Here is a 17,464-nt window from a genome sequence, read left to right as displayed (position 1 = left end):
GAAACTTAAAGCCATATTCATATAAAAGTATCTGCTGCCTTCTCGGACATACAGACCCCAAAACCTTATAGATCCTGGCATCAGGACAGGTTGAGCTATTTACTAGGCTGGTCTGCTGTACAAGTCAATAATAAACTAAAAAATAACAGCTTCCAGAGGCAAAAGTTACAAAGCCAGTCAAGGATGTAGTGAGTAGAGTTATTCATATATTTGAGTCTGAATCTATTCTCTTCTGCATAGGTTCTTATACCACCTTCATCACCGTACTATCCAAGAACTATACCCACAAAGGGACTTAGACACCTAACTGCCACTTTTGGTCCCTGAGTCCATCATTTAGGTGCCACTGAGATCCTCAAAACTCCTTCTCAACTGCCACCTAAACCTGGAGGTGCCTAAAATTCTGCCAGGGGGCATGAACAAAGCTGCCCAAGTCCTGATGGTGCTGTTCAGCTCAGCACCCGAGCCCCAGCAGGATTCTCAAACTAGGGGTTCCCTCACCTGTGGGGGCCTGATCCAGTAGGCATCCTCTGAATATACACCTAATGTGCCCAAAAGGCTGCTCTCACTGTAACCACTATCCCAGTGGTTAGAGTGCTCAGTCGGGATGTAGGAGACCTAGGTTTAAATCTCTGTTCTGCCTGATTTGGAGCAGGGACCAGAACCCCGGTCTAAACACTAGACTATGGAGTGATTCTCACTCTGCTCCAATAAACATTTTACTCACCCCAAAATATCCAACCGTCTGCTGAGGAGGGCGTTCACATCGGAGACCTGGGTTCAAGTCAGGCAGAATAGGGATTCAAACCTAGGTCTTCTTTACGTGTAAGCACACGTGTGCTTTACGTGTAAGCACATAAAGCCAGAAGAGGTCTCAACACTTAGGATCCCAAGTAGAGAGAAGTGCCTCCCACATGCCTGTGTTAGGTGCCTAGCTGCCTTTGAGTGGCAGGGCTTAGGGCCACCTCCCTCTTTCAGCAGTTCCTACTAGCTAGCCTAGTCAGTTCCCTGCTCAGTTTCCTGGCTTCTGTGAATCCCATTCTTAGGCACTTAACTCTCCCCATGCATTGTACTGGGAACCTAGGCTCTAAACTCAGGGTTGTTGATTCCACTAGCCGGGAGGGTGCCTACAAGTTAGGCATTGCAATGTCTTAATTCCTTTTGTGGAGCTAGCCCCAAATTTCTTCAAGGAGCATATTAAGCAATGTGTCTAACATCTGTACACATGGTTTGTTCTCTCTCTCATCCTCTCACCTATGGGGAAAATTGCATTTGCAGTATTTTATTTTACTAGGGTTTTGGTTCGGGGGCTTCTAAAGGTACACCCTGCTATTTGTTTATGTTAGAGAAGGCAGGTCAAAGATTTGCACCTTGCACTAGGAGCAGTAGGTGGTGAGGTTTGGGAGGGTCCTTAATTCCAGGGGGAGTTTGTTCCACAATCTTGGACCAGCTCCTCAGAAAGCTCTGCCTCCTGCACAGACTGGCGTTAAGCTAATGGTAGAATGTTCCATTGTGCTAAGATGATTAGCCCAAATGTATCCCCTTAGCTGTAGCCCCTTCAAATATTAATCAGAACCACTTTGTGCTCAGTCACAAATAATGAATTAAATACTATACAAGCCAAATATAATAGATGATGTGCAAGTTTATCACCAGATAAAAATTGCAAGAGGCCCAAGACTTAGTATGACTTCCAAGCCAAATCCTCTGGAGTGGGTCATTTCAAACGTAGGTGCCTAGGGAATTTTTCCTTTGAAAAATGTAAGCACCAAGTGAGTTTAGGTGCCTACAGGGTTTGGCAGGAGTTTTGGGGATCATAATAGGGAATTGGGTGTCTAAATCTGGATTTAGTTTCCTACGTAGCTTTGTGGATTCCACCCTTAGCCTCTCCGGGTACGTGTACACTACAATTCAACACCCATGGCTGGCCCATGCTGGCTGACTCAGGCTCATGGGACTCAGGCTAAGGGGCTGTTTAATTGTGGTATAGATGTTTGGGCTCAGCTGGAGCCCTGGCTCTGGTATGCGGTGAGGGGGGAGAGTGAAATTTTGCAATACATTCCTCTTAAACTCAGGGGAAAGCCAAATGGCCAGAATGAATGTCTTTCTCCAGCTTGCCTCCTGCTTGATCTTTGGGCCAAGTAAGAGCCTATCCTCAGATTTCATTTATCCCTTGTTTTGATTTCATGGTTCCACGGCAGTTTATCCAAGGAAGAACTCAAACTGTAAGGTATCTAGGGGGATACCCATTCCCCTTAGTGTCATTATCAGCTGCCCCGTTACCATATATGGTAGTTGAATGAGCAGAGCTGAAGGCTATTCTGGAGAAGGAGGCAGCACCAAATTCCATATCTTGTGTCCCAGAGCCTCTGAAGAGAAGGGATTTCCCCCCAAAGAGTTGTGATTAGCATCTGCAGCTGCAGAGGGCAGGAAGCTATGAAGTTTTTGTAGGTCAGGGAACCACTAAGCCTATTTGCAGCTAAAGCAAGCCCTTAAGTATGTCTGAACTATTTCTGACCTTTGTTAGATAGCATATCACACACTATGACTTGGTTTCTCCATTACTGATCTTATATAGTTATTGTTTTGACTTCAACAATTTGGAGCAAATAGGAATTTTAAGCACATTAGTATTTCAGGCTGGTGAAAAAAAGCAGTTTATAACTATATTAATCATTTTAGGTATTTCCTATAATCTCTGAATTATACACTTAAGCCACCTAGTACATTTCGAAAAGCACATACGTTGTAATATAATATTTTGGCACTCCACTATAAAGTATAAATCTGAAATACTATGTACATATGCACAGAGAAACCCCCCAAAACATAGTATATGAAGTTAACAAACAGCAATCTAGAGATTCCCTTGATAGTGTTTGCATTTACTTAGCTTCATCAGCTAGTGAATACCACTGCAATGCAACTGAGCAAATCATCCATAAAGTACATAAATAATGAGGGTTTGTTTGCAATCATAAAATATTGAGAATCCCAATTTATTACCATATTTTAAATTTATCTCCATTGTACTGCAATGAGCTAACAGTTTAAACAAATTGGACTTATGGTATTGGTATCAAGGGCTCAATTATATTGATTACATTGGTAAATCTCTCAAGATGGGTTAAGTGGTGCATAGGCCTCATACTAGTTGTCTGAACAGAATGAATTTCACCATCTGGGGGTGAGATGTGTCACCCTGTAACTGACGTAGTCCCCTGAGAATACAGATTATCCCTGTATGATTACTGTTGCCAATGTCTTAAAATGACTCCCAGAACCAAACTCCATACCTTGGTCATCCTTGTAATACCAAATAACACAACAATGGTCATGAAAAATGGATAACATTGTTGAGTGGAAGTAAGTTTGCAATAGAAAGTAACTTTACTATAATATGCTGTATATCAGAAAAGTATGTACCAGAGGCTTTGAATAAAAAGGAAATGTAGTCACAGGAAATCTGATAGGTTATCTGTGCATCATTTGGTACATGTACTTCCTTCCTAATAGTTCACTACTAGGCTGCAAAAGCCCTGTCAATATGTGCTTATACACACAGACATTATCACTTTGTAGGACGGCACTTTTATTATCAGGTTATTTTCCAGTACATTTGGCACAGTTAAGGTAAGTATATTAACTTTATTTCCGAATAAAGAAAACAAAGTTGTACTGAATGCCTCAGCCATTGTCAGTGAGTTAAGAACTGACAGGAGGTCCAAGTAATCAACCCTGACTGGTGCACAGTTTTCCCCTGGGACATCTGTTCTGATCCTACAATGCGTCTGACTGGCATGGATGTAGAATTACTTTCAATAAAGATTTTATTTCAAGCTTGGATGATTTCTCCCCAAATATCTTGTCACTAAGGCAAAGGATATAATGCAATACCTGTTGTTGTTTCTTTTTTTTTTTCTTTTTTACTTCTGCAAGTCAGCGTTTGCAGGGGGGAAGGAAAGTGTAAAATGCTCAGCTAGAATCAGTGCATCATAAAAATAAAAATTTAATATGTCAACACTGATTAAAAGAAATGCAATATGAACAATCAGGAAACTACTGTGTAAAGCCAACCCAAAAGCCTGCAACTGTAAAGCAAAGAGATCTGTTAACTAATGATATCCCTAATGTCAGCACACTCAGTATAACAAGCAGTTGAACCATTCCCATAACACAGGGGTGGCCAAACTTTTTGGCCAGAGGGCCACATCTGGGAATAGAAATTGTATGGCAGACCATGAATGCTCACAAAATTGGGGTTGGGGGTGCGGAAGGGGGTGAGGGCTCTGGTTGGGGGTACGGGCTCTGGGGTGGGGCCAGAAATGAGTTCAGCGTGCAGGGAGGGGGAAGTGGGGTGCAAGGGGGAGAGGGCTCTACCTGGGGGTGCAGGCTCTGGGGTGGGGCTGAGGATGAGGGGCTTGGGGTGCAGGAGGGTGCTCCGGGCTGGGATCAAGGGGTTTGGAGGGCGGGAGGGGGATCAGGGCTGGAGCAGCGGGTTGGGGCATGGGAGGAGGTTCAGGGTGCAGGCTCTAGATGGTGCTTACCTCAAGCGGCTCCCGGAAGCAGTGGCATGTCCCTTCTCCAGCTCCTATTTGGAGGCACAGGCAGGCTGCTCTGCGTGCTGCCCTGTCCACAGGTGCTGCCCCTGCAGCTCCCATTGGCCATGGTTCCCACTAGGGCGGGGGCAGCATGCAGAGCAGAGCCCCCTGACTGCCCCTATACATAGGAGCCGGAGGGGGCCATGCTGCTGCTTCCGGGAGCCTAATGGAGCATCCCCCAATTCAACTCCCCAGCTGGAGCGCCAGAGCGGAGCAAGCCCCAGACCCCACTCCCCAGCAGTAGCTCAAGGGCCAGATTAAAATGGCTGGCGGGCCGGATTCGGCCCACGGGCTGTAGTTTGCCCACCCCTCCCATAACAGTTTACTTCTGAAGCTACAACACTCCATTTCCATGTGCCTGACTACGTATAGGAAACATATATTAGCTAATTTTGGAGTATTTACTGGTAAAGTGAATCAATGGAATATGCAGATTTTGACCCACTAAATGGGGTTATTGGAATTTACATATTGGCTCAGACCAATTGTCCATCTAGTCCAGTGATCTGTATTTGACAGTAGCCAGTACCAGTTTTCAGAAAAGATGCAAGCCACTGCAATGGACAAGTATAGGATGACCAGACAGCAAATGTGAAAAATTGGGTTGGGGTGGGGGGTAATAGGAGCCTATATAAGAAAAAGACCCAAAAATCGGGACTGACTCTATAAAATTGGGACATCTGGTCACCCTAGACAAGTAAAGAATAATGTATCCGTAGAGGAAGGTTCTTTCTAACTCCAGGGTTTTAGTGGCTGTCCCCAGAAGAATAAGGCAGTATAATCACCTATACATTTTTATCCCCTCTCATGTAACGGTAGAGTTTTAATTATCCATATACATCTCTAATCGTTTCTTGAATTCTGCCAAAATCTTGGTCTCAATATCCTGTGTCAGCAAGTTCCACAGGTTAATTATGCATGTGCATAATTCTGTAGGTGAGCTATGCTCTGCCTAGTTGAGAGATTACTTTTCTCCTTGTTTACTTTTGCTTACTCCTTGATTACTTTTCTCCACACTTTAGAAGAAGCTGTGGTGCTGTTGACAACAATACCCCCAGAGTAACACTCTGTACTGGTGTAAATTGGTGTAGCTCCATTGCCTTCTGGGAATAGGGCAGGCATTATACCAGCTGAGGATCTATGTTTCAAAAGTGGAGCCATTTGTTTGTTCTAACTATTTTGATTGGTTTTGTTAATGTTCCATCATGTTGCTCCAGGGCCACCCGGGTGGGGGGGCAAGATGGAAAATTTGCCCCAGGCCCCAGACCCCACAGGGGCCCCCACAAGAGTTTTTTGGGGCCCCTGGAGAGGGGGCCTTCACTTGCTCTGGGGGCCCCGGAAAACTCTCGCGGGGCCTGGGCCCCCGGAGCTTCTTCCGCTCTGGGTCTTCGGCGGCAATTCGGCAGCGGGGGGGCCTTCTGCCCCGGGACCCGCCGCCGAAGACCCCAGGCCCCCTGAATCCTCTGGGCAGCCCTGTGTTGCTCTTTAGTCATATTATATTTTGCCCAGTCACTGCAAGAGTGGCAGAATCAGGCTGTTAAAATTAACTTTTTAATCTAATTTAAAATAAATAGTAAATAACATTGCCAAAATCAGTTTCTCCAAAAGCGAAGATACCCTCCTCCCTCCAACATTTGTGTCAAGGTAGAGGTTTCAGTAGCCATATAGGGCTGATGACACAAAGTTGAACAGTTCTGATTCCATCTAATACACACTAGCCAACTTACTACAATATATAGTGACGTATCAATACTAAATAATTTCCTTTGGGAAAATGTAAACTGATTTACCTTTATAGATTTTGGTGTATGTTTCAGTAAGAATACTTTTCCATTTTAATCAGTGTCACCAATGGGAAAGATTTACCTGTTTCTTAGTCACTCGTTTGTTTGAAGGGGTTGGCACACTCACCATGACTCCCAAACTTCAGAATCAATAATGATTTTACAGCTAGTGTCTGAAAACTATAAGTTTACATAGAACTGGAGAGCTATGTTCACTATACAGTAATGACCTTAACTGTATAGTTGTCCTGCAGTCAATTACATCGCTTCCAGCTTCCAGTTACCATGGCAACAGCCAAAGCACAAATTTTAAAAAGTATTTTTGCTTATATAGCTGTCCTTGATATTAGAGTTTTCCAATCAGATACTTTACTGTTTTAATACATCACTAATTCTTTTCATTATTAATAATAATGAGAAGATCTGTATTTTCAATATGAGTTTCTTTTGGCTTGCGATCTTAAAGAATATAAAACATTCTTTGAGTTAGCAATTCAACTTACTTTTTGGAGGAAAAAAAACCTAGCACAGCATAAGGCTGAACAATTTTTTTGACGAGGTTCCAACATCTGTAGCACTGGATTATAGATTGTTTCTAAAATAATCTTAAATGGATGGATCATTGCTCCTTCCATTTGGGCTTGACAAAAAGTAGCTCTGGCATTTCCTTTCCCTTTTTATGTTGTCGGCTGTATATCACGTTTTCTGCTCTTGCCAAAAATGAATTCTTGCCCATTTTACTTTTTTTTTTTTTTAATAAACTGAATTTCACTTCACAACTACAGGAGTAATTTACACTGTGGATACAATACAGCAACCATAATTTCATTGATAAATAATTTTTATTTTGAAAGAAAAAGGTATAAAGCTACAAGTCAATTATTTTCCTCAGATTGTACTGAATTAAATAGCATTTAAAATTGCCTTTCAAATAAGAGTTACTTTTTCTCTGGGTCTAGTTTATATCAGACTATTTAAACAATTTATAATTGTTTATACCTCAGACCAGGCTGAAAAGTAGTTTGTATTTTTGGTGATGATATTCACAAGTCAGCAATACAGCCACAATTATACAAAAAAGTTTCTACTTCAGATTTTATTATTCATTAATCTTACATTAGTGCTGAGAGGTCCATCTAAAATGAATGCTGCCCGTGCCATATTTTGTACACAAACATAGTGAGAGACAGTCACTGCCCCAAAGCACATAAGAACGGCCATACTGAATCAGACCAATGGGTCAGCTAGTCCAGTATCCTGTTTTCTGACAGTTGCCAGTGCCAGATGCTTCAGAGGGAATGAATAGAACAGGACAATAATCCAGTGATCCATCCCCTGTCATCCAATCTCAGCTTCTGGCAGTCAGAAGTTTAGGGACACCCAGATCATGGGGTTGTGTCCCTACCCATCTTGGGTAATAGCTATTGATGGTCCTATCCTCCATGAACTTAGTTAATTCTGTTTTGAACCCATTAATATTTTTGGCCTTCACAACATCCCCTGACAATAAGTTCCACGAGTTGACTGTGTGTTGCATGAAGCAGGACTTCCTTATGTTTGTTGCAAATCTGCTACCCCAGTTCTTGTGTTATGTGAAGGGGTAAATAACACTTCTCCATTCATTTTCTCCCCACCATTCTATCATATCCCTCTTCTTCATCTGTGAGATGAACAGACCCAGTCTTTTTAATCTCTCCTCAGATGGAAGATGTTCCATGCCCCTAGTCATTTTTGTTGACCTTTTCTGTACCTTTTCCAATTCTAATATATCTTTTATGAATTGGGGTGACCGGAACTGCACACAGTATTTCAGGTGTGGGCGTACTATGGCTTTATAAAGTGGCATTATAACATTTTCTTTCTTATTATCTAGCCCTTTCCTAATGGTTCCCAACATTCTGTTAGTTTTATTTTATTGCCGCTGCAGACTATTCTCAGAGAACTATCCACAATGACTGAACTTACAATCTACAGAGGCAAGACAGACAAACCATGGGCAGGGAAAGAGATTCAGAGAGGTAAAGTGACTTGCCCAAGGTCCCACAGCAGGTCTTTGAGAGAGTTTGAAATAAAACTCAAGTCTCCTGACGTGTGGTCCAGTGCCCCTGTCCACCGGACCTTAAGATTATGACACCACTAGTTATTTATGTAGGCCTTAAACGGATCTTTGTGTTCAGAGGATGTGGCCCAGGAAGAGCCCAGGGAGTCATTCTGCCTTAGAGAGACAGGTATTCCTTCCTGGGCATTTGGAGGCAGCACTTCTGCTACTACACACCTTAAGAGGTTGCAATATACTATCCCCTATGTGGTGGTCTGCAACTGTGGGCTGATGCCATGTGGGGACTGAGCCAGGGAGGGAGCAGTACTTAAATATTCAGGGCTAGATAGACAAAAGGGACTGAGGCCCAAGCACCTATACAATTCATGGGGAGAGTTAGGTGGCTAAGAATGGGATTCACAAAAGCTAGCACCCTGAGCAGGAAACCATCTCAGGTAGCCAAAAGCAAATGCCGAGGAGAGGGGTGTGACCTAAGCCTTGCCTGTCAAAGAGACTTAGGCACCTAAGTCCAGGTCACAGAGAGATGCCTGTCACCACTCAGGATTCCCAGCTATGAACCCTCTCCTGAAGTCAGATGCCCAAGCCATTTTTCGCAAATGGGGGATGGGGTGTTTTACCCTTTATATCCTTTAGCCCAGTGGTTAGAGCACTCACTGAGGATGTGGGTGACCTGGGATCAGATTTCCCCTGCCTCCCCTGTCTGTGTTGAACATGGGTCTTCCACATTATAGGTGAGTGTCTTAGCTTCGGGGTTATAGGGTACTCTGGGGTAGGGCACTTTTGAAGCTGTTCCACTTTGTATGACTAATTAAATTATTCATTGAGCCAGAGAAAAAGTAAGAATGGCTCTAAAACCCAGTGGTTAGGACACTGCTCTGGGCTGTGGAAGACCCAAGTTCATCTCTCTGTCCATTGAATTGTTAAGTATTTTATACCATACAGAACAGCTTCAATAGTAGAGGTCAAAGAGCCCTTCCTATTATATCCTATAGCCCAGTGATTAGGGTACTTGCTTCCCCTGAGGGAGACCTGTCTTCAAGTTACTGCTCCACATTGGTCAGAGGCTGGGATATGCTGGGTGAGTGGTCTAACCACTGGACGAAAGGTTATAAGGGGAATTCCAGCTCCGTCTCCATCCACACTTGTTGGTGCAAGGTCCAATCTGGTAGGCGGCCTCTGAGCATACCTACTGGATTGGGCTCCCAGGGAAGAAGGCAGGGCAATGCCTAGATTAGGAATCCCACTAGGGCTTAGATGTGGCTAGGCACCCCACCATCAGAATTTATCTGGAAGTGCACATGCTCAGTAGGCACCCTGGGGACTATATTAACGGAAATTTTGGCACCAAGTGACTTTAGGTGCTTACAGGATTACCATGGGTTTTGAAGATTTAGGCACCTAAGTAGAAGTTACGTGCCCAAATCCCTTTTGTGGATCTAGCCCTGAGTTACCTCTCCCAATAACCTACATGTCTGATTTAAAGCCTATTGCAAATCAGTGAAAGTCTTTCCAGTGGCTACACTGGGCTTTGGATTAGGTCATAAAGCCCAGGTCCTCAAAAGTATTTGATATCAATTGGAGTTAGGTGCTTAAATAACATTGAGTGGCTGGGCTTGTGGTCTTCTTCTTCTCTCTTCATGCTATTGTCTTCTCCCTACCATTCTCTTTCCTCCCAGGCAACTAGATATTTTCTTCAACCCCATTCCTACCTCAGCCCAACTCTCGCTCTCTTCAAATAACTACTCAGTTTCCTCTTTACCTCAAACTTTTTCTCTTCGGACACCATTGGTGATAGTCACATCACATGGTGATGCCTCATCACTTACCCCTCACCCTGACACTCATCCTCCCATTCATCCGCCCCAGCTCCTTGGCCTGCCCACCACATTTAGCCTCTGTCATTCCACACAACTCATGCACTTCAGTCACCTCATCACTACTGTTGACTCATACTCCACTTATTTACTGTCACTCTCTGACCTCCTACCCCACCCCATTTATCCTCTCATTCACTCCCTCTTCACTGCTCCACTTCCTATCTCACTCCCTCCAAGTCCAGTCAAAATCATCTTCCTTGCCCATGACTTGGAATGTGTTACTCCCTGCTCAAATCTCTACCCTGGCTACCACTAATCTGTCAAAGCACGTGTAAAATTCTTGTCCTTGCTATAGAGACTCTGCACATCTCTAGCCCTGCCTAGAACTCTGCTCTTGATTCTTCTCACATCTTACCTCACCCCTTTGCTCCCACAAGGATGGCAGCCTGCCAGAATGGTGCAAAGTAACCTCTTTGAGGCCAAGGATCTGGCTCTGGCTTTTCATGTCTTACAGCAAAAAACAATGTTGGCACTTAAGAAATAATAATTGGCTTAGAAATTTACTAGGTTAGAAGCCAATATTGTAGCTTGTTCCTTCATGTGAACATTAGTGTTTAGCTTTGCATATTTGTGGGATGATTTCATATTTTAATAATAGGCATATCATCTTACTCGATAACCACAGTAAGCACTAGAATGCTTACCCCTCAAAATATACACGATAGGCGTATTGCACATGACTTTTTCCTGGGTGAAATGGATCCTCATATATTTGCTAATATAATGTTGCATACACTGATCTTGCAAAGATTACTTATGCATGTAATTTTTATCATATGAACAGTCCAAATGAAGTCAAGTTAAGCACATGAACAAATAAATCTTTGTAGGATCAGGGCCTTATTAATCACCTGACAACTGCTTGAGTGGTATTAGGAAAAAAAAAGTTTGTAGCAATAAATAACTACGATAAAATGTATGACAGTGATCAGATGCTCACACTTACTCAATTGGCACCAAAGCTATTAACAAGTATTTTTTCTTCCTAACTTCTGAGACATTCCGAACCCCTCCCTGAGAAGAACAATGCTATGTTAACATTGCCATAGTGGAAAATATAATGTATTCTTTTTTCATTTATAATAAAGATGTTATATTTTAAGAAACTAATAAGATGTTCTGATTAGTGCCATATGGAGAGTGCTTTGTGTAATGGACACCACAGCTACACATATGAGACAGAACTACAGTAATGCTTCCTATTTATACATGCAAAAAACCCTAAATGAGTGTTTGTGTTTAGGGAATGTGGTAAACTACAAGATTGGCAGGGTTCCACTACAAAATAGTCTTCACTGCATGACCCACCCACTGACAGGAGAGAAATCTTTCTCTAAGGGACGGAATAGATGATGTCTCATGCAGCTTTTGCCACCGTTAGTGTAGCTTACTGTAGCTTCTGCAAAAAGTATTTAGAAACAGAAGAATTTGTGCTTTTTTAATTTTTAGCATTTTTAAAAGATACGTCTGATGAAGAAGGAGAGAGAGAGAATGAAACAATACTAGACAGTACTTTTTCCCCAAAACGTTCACTCTGATTCTTGCCACTTCTCCTTTCAGAATGACAAAAAGTCTTAGAACAACTACTCTGTTGTTAAGTGTTCATAAATGAAAAGCAGATCAGTGCAGAGTTAAGTTTTGAAGGCACCTTTAGTCTGCATTCATGGGTAGGGGCTGACTATAATTTATGCTATTAAAAATGCATATATTAGACTCTTTCCACTCTACTACATTTTACATATTTTTAAAGAAAACAGATTTCTATTCACTGGGGTTCTCCAGGAAAGAATATCAGACATGTTGGAGTTTTGCTTTCATAAGGACTGTTCCAAAGCCCACTGAAGTCAATTGGAGTCTTTCCACTAACCTCATTGGTCTTTGGAGCTGACCCCTAGTGTACGTTACAGTTCTTAAGCAGTTCTTTAAAAGACTATTCCACTCTCTGACTAGACAATATTTTTCAAGATTATAGGCCAAGTCGCCAAGTGGTGTAAATCCATTGAGTGATGTGGAATTATGCTAATTTCTATCATGTGAAGATCTGGCCCAGTGGGTCAAATTTTCAGAAATGGCGACCTAAACTTTATCCACTAAATTTGTGTTGTTCTTAAATCAGACTTCTTGACTCTTAAGGTCTTCTCTGTAAGGATGCTTGATTATCAACATTTAATATTAATATTGTAGCAAACAGCTTCATAAATTATATGGAAAACCAGTATGTCTAATGCTGTAATCCTGAGCATTATTTTCCAAAGCCTTTAATTAAGATGTAAGGTCTTATTTTCTTTTAGGAAGCCTTATGTCAGGATAGACACGTCACACATACTGATATATTTTACCCTTCTTCTCAAAGTATCTTTTCATTCCTGCACCCCTTAGGTGACTAGGTTGAGACTGGCAGAAGTGGCAAAGTTTCATGTGGTCTTTCATTTAATTTTTCCATGCACACCAACCAGGGGCGGCTCTAGAAATCGGGCTGCCCCAAGCAGCGCGGAGCGCTGCGCCGCCCTTCCCCGGTCCCGCGGCGGGTCCCCTCTTCCCGCGGCTCCGGTTGAGCTCCTGCCGGCATGCCTGCGGCAGGTCCACCGGAGCCCGGGACGAGCGGACCTGCCGCAGTCATGCCTGCGGGAGCTCAACCGGAGCCGCGGGAAGACGGGACCCGCCGCAGTCATGCCTGCGGCAGGTCCGCTCCTCCCGGGCTCCGGTGGACCTGCCGCCCCCCCGGGAAATGGCCGCCCCAAGCGCCTGCTTGGCGCGCTGGTGTCTAGAGCCGCCCCTGACACCAACACTGCACCAGTACAGGAACTTGTGCTAACAGAAGTAAGTAGGTTCCTTCCAGGAGCCCCCCAATAAATCTGACTGTCTCCCAACCCTCAGGGCCTGATATTCATTCCCAGTGTCTAAATGCACATAATGGGATAGTGTTTATCCAGCCTTGAGTGCACACAAGCAAAAAATAAAGGGACTTCATAAAGTAGTTGTGTAACTGTGCACTCCTACCTGAACACTGACATTCAGGCCCTAGATCTCAACCCAATAAAGGTTTTGCTGTCTACATATAAAGTTGCTTTCATCATTTGTCATGTTGCCAGAGAGAACTCCTGTTCTCTCCCCACTTTTTTTTTCTTTTCTTTTTTTCCTTTTTTTATTATTATTATTTGTATATATAATTTAACCAAATAAACCTTACTGATAGGAGAATCAATAAAATGTGTTTCTCTGCTTTAAATACAACAGCGCCTCCTTTGACATCCCTCATCTTTAACCAATTCTTTCCTTTTGTCAACAGGATAGCAGCCAAGGAATCCGTGAATCTTATGACAACACAAAGCTTAGGAATTGTATTTGGACCAACACTCCTTAGACCTGAAAAGGAGACAGGGAACATGGCAGTACACATGCTGTACCAAAACCAGATAGTTGAACTTATGTTAAGTGAGTACAATAAGATCTTCAGCTCTGAGGAAGACTGACAGACAGGGCCTGTTATTGAAAATGTTCACATCTGTCTTGATGTCTAATATTTTTACATTTCTGTAAACATATTTCTGAAATATTTCTTTTTCTTTCAAGTGACAGATGCCTCATTTTGTGAAAACTTAATGATGATTTTGTGTTTAATTTTCAAACATTGGAATAAAAAAATACTGTCAACATTTGCTATATGTATTCTACATTAACCCTTTGAGAGTTTCATTCTGCTAAAACTCCAGGGCTCATTTTTCATCCCATTTTTTTCAAGATGGGTATATCGAATATGGTCAAAAACATAGGAAGTGTTGCTAACCAGCATATACAATGGCACAACAAGATAAACAGTAATACAAGTTAATGGTTTTAAAAATATATTAAAAGCAATTAAATGGAAACAGACATGTTTCATCATTCATAACCAATTTTGGGTGTAAATATAACATACCTTTTTTCTTTGATTTACAGTGAAAGTTATGGAGACATGTTGAATAGTAATTTTTCCCCGAGCAAAAGTGACAGTTCAAAACAGTTTCCAATGAATATGTTTAAAGAAAGAGAAAGAGAGCAAGCTGCACTTATTGCAGTATTATAAACATTGTGTCTAAAAAATTAGACACAAAATTAAAGCCTAAACATTTTGTCCTTAAATGCTGTACATGAAATTTAGAAATTGCATGACTGCTCATTTTTAATGTAACATCCATTTTGATTCTTCATCACATTGTACATCTCCCCTCGTTCCCTAGCTATGTCATGTTATGCAGAATTTTTATTATGCTCCTGAGGATGCTTTATTGGTGAACTACATTAAATTCATCTAGAAAGAACTTTAAAAAAAGCCTTTTTATATGCCCTTAGGATTACTTGGCTAGACTTGAATCAATTTATGCATTTGATGGTTAGTTTCAGTTGTCATGGATAAACAAAAGGGTAACTGTCTAGAATATATCAAATATTGTTTTATTTTGAAATGTATGTTTCCAGCTATAAACATCTTCTACCCTGTTTTGTAAAAGTATTCTGCTGATAAAATGTACACTTATGTTTGACAGCTTTTTAATCAAGTTCAAACAGAATAAATAAAACTAATCCAGTGTGGTAAAGAGTCTGTCTGGTTATCGATTTTTCATAAAATGAAAAATAAACCATGTAAATAAAATGTGCGAAACAAAGATCTAGAAGCAAATATTTAAAGCAATTAAAGACCCCAAAACACAGGATTAATGCACAGATCTGCTGTTCATGAGAGATATGTCTCAAGTATCACCCCTAACAGGTCAGGAATTATGATGGCTTTGTTCAACAGCATTTTACAAAATACCAAGTTGTTAAGCAGAAGAGGTTGCTCCTTAGAGTGATCATCTATGAGAATAAATGTATAATGATGGTGCTGCATCATTAAATAAGCACAGCAACATACCAGGTACTGTTTATAGGACTGGAAGAATGATGGTCAGAAACTCAGTGTATTCCTTAATAAACACCATTCACATTACAGCCCCATGGGTGTTCACAGTCACTGAAGTAATTCCCAGTATTATCGGCAGTGAAATGTTCATATGTTACTTGGAGCCTGTAAGAGTCAGAAGAAGTTATTCTTAAAAATACAAACAAAAGCTTTCCCTGGAGCATAGAGGTTTCCCTTAACTGTGTGGATATGAAGTCTGCACATTTGTTGATTCCTGACTTAAAAGGTAGCACTGTAATGTCTGCAGCGCAATCTGTGTAACTACTCATCTGGGTCCCAACCCTTTAGTATCTGAATGGGGCAGAGTCTATCTCTTCCTATTAGACCTTGCACAAGATTCCATTTTTATTCCCCATCCCATTTAACAACCACATGAATCCACCAGGGGAAATTATTGACTCAAATGCCAACCACACTCAAACACTCAGCTCCATAGCCCCATGCCTACTTGAGAGCAGCTCCTCAGGATGAAAAGCTGCTATCGCTGAAACCAGCAACACAGAGATAACAGTGGAAAGAGAAGAACGTTGGAAGTCATGATGACAACTCTGACTTCACCCTCTATTAAAGGAGTTTGTTCTCAATTAATCAAGTAAGTTCACAGCTTTGTAGTCCTAAAAGGACTCCTGGATAGATATGGCTACACCTTCCAAAACACCTTCTCATCAGTGGCTGGCCAGGAGGTTGGAGCAAATACTGTCATCTTATGATCTGGCCACAATGATCTAGATCTTCATGTCCTCCAGGCTGGATTACAACAACTCATTGGGCCTATTTCTCCACTGCTTTGCTCCTTGCGCTGTCGTTTAACACCGTGTAAGTGGATACAAAGCCCCTCTGATTTGGCAGCATGTGAGACCCACTTTTCACTAACCTTTATTATGACTAAGTGACTACACAAGGTGCAAGGAAGTGGTGAACTGGGGATGATTTTCCAATGCAGCAGCCTGGCTCCTGAATGACCTTGATCACTAGAAGCACATCACTGTTCTCTGTGCCGCACAATGGCTATCAGGTCATGTACAAGATCTCAGTTCTGATCTATTAGATCCTGAATGACATGCTATCTACAGACCACTCTCTCTCAGACCACAGACTTCCCCAAGTATGACTCAAGAGTCAAATTCATGCCTGACAGAGCTTTCTCTGCAGCTGGCCCAAGAGTATGAAACCCTTTCGTCCAGAATGAGCCCATTCACAGAAAAAGGCAGTCAAAAGAATAAGCAGGAGAGTATAATCAGCAGTGTCAAAAGCATCAAAGAAGTAAAGAAGGATAAAGAGCAGAGGCCTTAATATTTCTCCAGGAAGGCTTAGTCAACAGGATTTTTTCTGTTCAGAACATCCTAGGATAGCAAGGCAGCCAAACACAGCAGCCTTTGTACTGTGACTTCCATGGCTGACAGGAAGATCAGAGAACCCAAGTAAATTTCTAAGAATGATGATCATGAGTGTCTTTTTTTCCCTTTTATAAATACATTTTGTCATTTGTTGTTAAATTTCCTATTAAACTAGCTGCAGAGCAGGCAACATATTCCAGCTGGTCTGTATGGGCATTCCATGCTTCAACAAAGCCAAAGATTCCTTCACAAGAGATATCCTGTTCATTCCAAGGCACTCAGAGGGTTAAGTTTATCAATTAGTCCATAGACTATAGACCCTGGGTCATTTACTACATGCCCCCATCACCGCAAGAGCAGCTGCATCCTGTGCAGAGCCTTGTCACAGTGGGCCCTATCGCCGCCCCCACAGGCCCAGCTCCTTAACACTCTGTTAGTGTATCCATCAGTTTGTTGCTCCTCTTCCTTTTTGCCTGGACAGGAGTAGAAGCAGCACTGAAAGCATGGGAGAGACAGTCTCCCTGCCCTCAGTTAGTGTAACTGGAACCACTGTGCCCTCTCTGCGCCCTCTGCCAGCAACCAGAAAGAGCAGCTGCTCAGCTCTGCAGCCACAAGTTATGGCTGCCAAATTGTAGAAAGTGTCTAGTGAGCATGTGCAAATTGAGATTTTCATATGCCCATAACTTAGCCAAATTTGGTGAATTTTTCACGGGATAGCAAAAGGCACATCAATGACACCAAGGTATATCTCAAGTCCCTTCTCCAAAATATGATATGTGCTAACACTTCTCAGTGAACCATGTAAGAATTTTTAAACATGAACAAAACAACATGTTTTCCCCTAGCCTCATTCAGAGAAACAGT

The 17,464-nt window shown here is 42.1% G+C and overlaps 1 protein-coding gene across 8 annotated transcripts in view; it reads left to right on the top strand.

The window, feature by feature from the left end:
- ARHGAP15 (Rho GTPase activating protein 15) overlaps nucleotides 1-14,898 on the top strand; it is a 464,338-nt gene extending 449,440 nt beyond the window's left edge. For 7 of the 8 annotated variants that reach the window (XM_039495675.1, XM_039495670.1, XM_039495674.1 and 4 more), the window contains exon 14: nucleotides 13,611-14,898. In XM_039495675.1, coding sequence (XP_039351609.1) covers nucleotides 13,611-13,794 — 184 coding nt within the window. In that variant the 3' untranslated portion in view covers nucleotides 13,795-14,898. The remainder of the gene's footprint in view (nucleotides 1-13,610) is intronic. The other variant, XM_039495671.1, reaches the window with a different exon arrangement.
- Nucleotides 14,899-17,464: the final 2,566 nt, after the last annotated feature.

The sequence above is a fragment of the Mauremys reevesii genome, linkage group 11 (genome assembly GCF_016161935.1).
Source record: "Mauremys reevesii isolate NIE-2019 linkage group 11, ASM1616193v1, whole genome shotgun sequence".
Classification (NCBI taxonomy): domain Eukaryota; kingdom Metazoa; phylum Chordata; order Testudines; family Geoemydidae; genus Mauremys; species Mauremys reevesii.
This window is presented reverse-complemented; position numbering and strand designations above follow the sequence as displayed.